At 50.3% G+C, this 3,663-nt stretch overlaps 1 protein-coding gene across 1 annotated transcript; it reads right to left on the bottom strand.

The window, feature by feature from the left end:
- Positions 1 to 768: 768 nt before the first annotated feature.
- On the bottom strand, positions 769 to 2,565 carry LOC134484833 (igE-binding protein-like). Its single transcript, XM_087604334.1, has one exon. The coding sequence runs from the start codon at positions 2,563 to 2,565 to the stop codon at positions 769 to 771; it is 1,797 nt and encodes a 598-aa protein (XP_087460460.1).
- Between the last annotated feature and the right edge of the window lie 1,098 nt (positions 2,566 to 3,663).

The following is a 3,663-nucleotide window of genomic DNA, read 5'->3' as shown; positions in this document are numbered from 1 at the left end:
GCTGCCCCAATGGCGCCTAGGAAAAACCCAGGCCTTGTTTATGGGGGTTGGCGATCGCTTCAATGGGCGTGAGACAACCCTGTTCTAATCGCCCAAGGCCTTTCCCTTCCTTATAGCCCATCCTTGACATCATGTGGGCCACTTGTGGGGGGTATTCATTAGATAAGGTCAGTCCCATGGTCTGCATAACATCCCTCCCCCAAAGATTAACAGGCAGGGGAAGTACATAAGGAATAAATTGTCCCTGTCGGCCATCGGCAGTTGTCCAAGTTAGAGTGGCAGAGCTGATCATAGGGCATGACTGGTAGCCTAATCCTTGTAGTGAGTGAGAAGATTTTGTGGTAGGCCATGATTGAGGCCACCATTTTGAGGAAATTATACTTTTATCAGCCCCAGTATCCAGTATACCTTCGAATTTCTTTCCATTAATTTCTAAGCTCAATTTTGGGCGGTTGTTAAGGTGAACCACCAAATATGCCGAATCATGACCAGTGGACCCCATGGGTCCCTTAGTATCCTGTATCGTGGCCTGGAAGCACGGAAGGAGTAATAACTGTGCTATTCTATCTCCTTTACTTATGGAAAAAACCCCATCGGGACTTGAACAAAGAATCTGAATATCAAGAGAGTGCTGAGCTTCAACAAGGCCTGGATGGACTATCAGTCCTTGTAGGGCGAGAGATCCTCTCCCAAGGACAAGGCCTATGGTTCCCGGGGGTAGAGGCCCCGCAGTCTGAGCAGGAATTGGCTGAATGCCCATCTGGGGCATTAGAAAGAAGTCTGAGGCGGCACGCAGGTCCAATTTTGTGTCGCCTCTTGGGGGACCTCCTCTGCCGGGGTCGTGGCCCTGTGAAAGCGGTTCCCATATCTTTGAGGGCCCTGGGACCGGGGGCCCACCAGCCCGTTTTTTGACATCTCATTAGGTCGAGTCTCCAAAGGAGGGAGTAGTTTGCCTTTAATGTCTCTCACTGATCGGCACTGGTCAGCCCTATGGTAGCCTTTTCCACATCGGACACAGAGGGTTGCAGACCCCCTGTCTCTTTTTGTCATCCTGCAGTCTCTTTTTAGATGGCCTGTTTTCCCACATTGAAAGCATGATCTTTTATCCGTCCCTTTAACGGGGCGTCGCTGGAACTGGAGAATGGCAGCCGCCAGGCCTGAGTTAGTAAGGGGCCCTCCAAGTTCCCTGCAAACTCTAAGCCAATCCTGTAGCCCTTTATTTCTTTGGGGGGCTATGGCTGTTCGGCACTCCTGGGTGGCTTGCTCGAAAACGAGCTGTTCTATTAGTGGTGCTGCTTGTTCAGGATCACCAAAGATTCGTCCTGCAGCCTCTGTCATTCTAGCTACAAAATCTGAGAAATTTTCCTGGGGTCCCTGAACGATTTTTGTAAGTTGATTATCAATCCCTCCTCTCCTGGACAGTGCCTTCCAGGCTCTAATAGCTGTGCTGGAGACCTGAGCATAGGCGCCCCAGTGGTAAGCAGACTGATCAGCTGCAAAGCGGCCCTGTCCTGTTAAGAGTTCGAAAGTCCATTCTTGTTGCTCAGGTATTAAGGCCGTAGCATTTGCTCTGGCCTGTGTTTGGGCTGCCTCATACCAGAGCGCTTTCCATTCCATGTATTGGCCCATGCTGGCAAGGGCTGCCTTAGCAATCATCTGCCAATCAGCTGGTGTCAATGCTGTCATGGCCAACCTGTCGAGTTGTGTTAGAGTAAAGTTGGCCGTGACTCCAAACTTTCTAACTGATTCCGCTAATTCCTTAATCTGATTATATTCAACAGGGGCATGGACCCGTCCTCCCTCCGGAGTCTCACAGATAGGAAATGTCATACTCAGCTTTCTTCTCACCCTCTCGGGGACTAGTGAGAAGGCACGTGAGCGTGTCTCATATGGAGGAGGCGCCGTTGGTGGCGGCCGCGCTAGAAGGCTTCTATTACTTCCCCTACATTCATCTGGGTAATATCTTTCCTCCTCATATTTAGCTGCTTCCTCATCTAGCTCAGCCTCCTCCTCTGAGTCTAAGGTTTTATTTTCAGAGCTTTCAGAACTGTCGAGGTTCAGCGCTTCTAGCTCTTTCACAGGGTATAGGCTGGCTCCCCCTCCTGGTTTATGTGTAGAGGAGGAAGTGCTGGAATCTGAAAATTTCAACGCTCCCTTGTCTTTGGACTTACCGGGAGGGCACTTTTTCTTTCTTAGGACGTCTTTTTTCTTGCGCGCGCCCAACCTCTCACTACCTTCGGTTTCTGACAGACTTTCCCGGACTACCTCGAGAGTGGCCTGTCCTTCTACTACTGCTGCCTTACACGTTTCATCCTTTAAACAATTCTTAACCAGCTTCCATATAGCTTTGGTCCCTAGGCGCAGATCCTCTTCTGCCAATTTTCTGTCAAGGTCTTTTCCAAGTTTGTTCCATGAGGCAATCGTAAATGAGCCTGCACAGGCAAACCAAGGCGCCACCCTCTCCACCTCCTTCACAAAGTTTTTAAGTGTTCCTCCTCCAATTTTGATGTTCCTCTGCTTTAACACTGTTTCCAAGGCCGTGACCACAGACTGTGAGGATCCCATGATGGGCCAGGAACGCCGGCGGCTTATCTACGTCCGTCTGACAAGGCGTGAGGTGAAAGGGTAGAGACGGACACGCTGCTCTCTTATGTACGGGAGTCTTACACGTGCCTCCCCGGACGGTGCCGCTTATCTACGTCGGCCTTATCGCGTCCTTGTTCCTCAACAGTCAAAATCGAAGGTAAAAGGGAGCTGCGCGAAGCTCACTTATATACAAGAGACTGAGACGCGCCTTCAGCTGCTGTGATCGTCCTTTTAACAACGAAAACGGTGAGAACAGAACATAAAGAGTAGGGTGGCTCCCAGGACAAATACTATAGCCTCAACAAATCCTTCCCAAGGCGGTGACAACCCCAGACCAAAGTCCAAGAGAGGGCTGCCTCTCCGAACGTATCTACCTGCAGTTCTGAATCCTCCTTGTTGCCAAGGGATCTCCGAAGGTGCTGACGATGGCAAGGTCTTTCCCGGGTTTTCGGCACCAGATGTCCCGCGCTTCGTCTCGCCAGCAGGAACGACGCGGCACACACAGGATCCTACTACAGAAAAGCTTTAATGCGTCTTGAGAGGGAGAGCATAAGCTTACAATGCGGAGACGGAGAGTGAGGAATAACCGTCCCTTATATAGGAAACTATCCTCGCCTAGGACGTGTCACTCTCTGACTGGTCGCTGCCAATTATGCCAGATGACGTACCAAAACGTACGTGTCCCTTTGAGTAGGGACGTTACCAGGTGCCTGCGTATTGCCCTTTTTACTAGGTGCGTTCTGCCGGATGCCGGTGCCATCTTGTAATGGAGTTTGTGAGGACAGCTCCTCACATTTGTGAGGACAGCTCCTCGGACAGCTCCTCACATCTCTGTGTGGACAGCTCCTCGGACAGCTCCTCACACCTGCCAAGACTGAACCCTCAGTGAACGGTATTGTTGGGAGGAGGGTGGCAATGGAGTGAGGATGGGAAGGGGAACACCCTCATAAAAGGGGAAGGGGAGGACTTAGGGGTATTTTGGCCTGGAAACCTGGAAAGGTAATAACAATTATAATGTAAATAAAAATACCCAATTAAATAAAGATGGAGAAAAAAATATTTCCAAGCTAATGATCC

The sequence above is a fragment of the Rattus norvegicus genome, chromosome 1 (genome assembly GCF_021556685.1).
Source record: "Rattus norvegicus strain SHRSP/BbbUtx chromosome 1, alternate assembly SHRSP_T2T, whole genome shotgun sequence".
NCBI lineage: Eukaryota > Metazoa > Chordata > Mammalia > Rodentia > Muridae > Rattus > Rattus norvegicus.
This window is presented reverse-complemented; position numbering and strand designations above follow the sequence as displayed.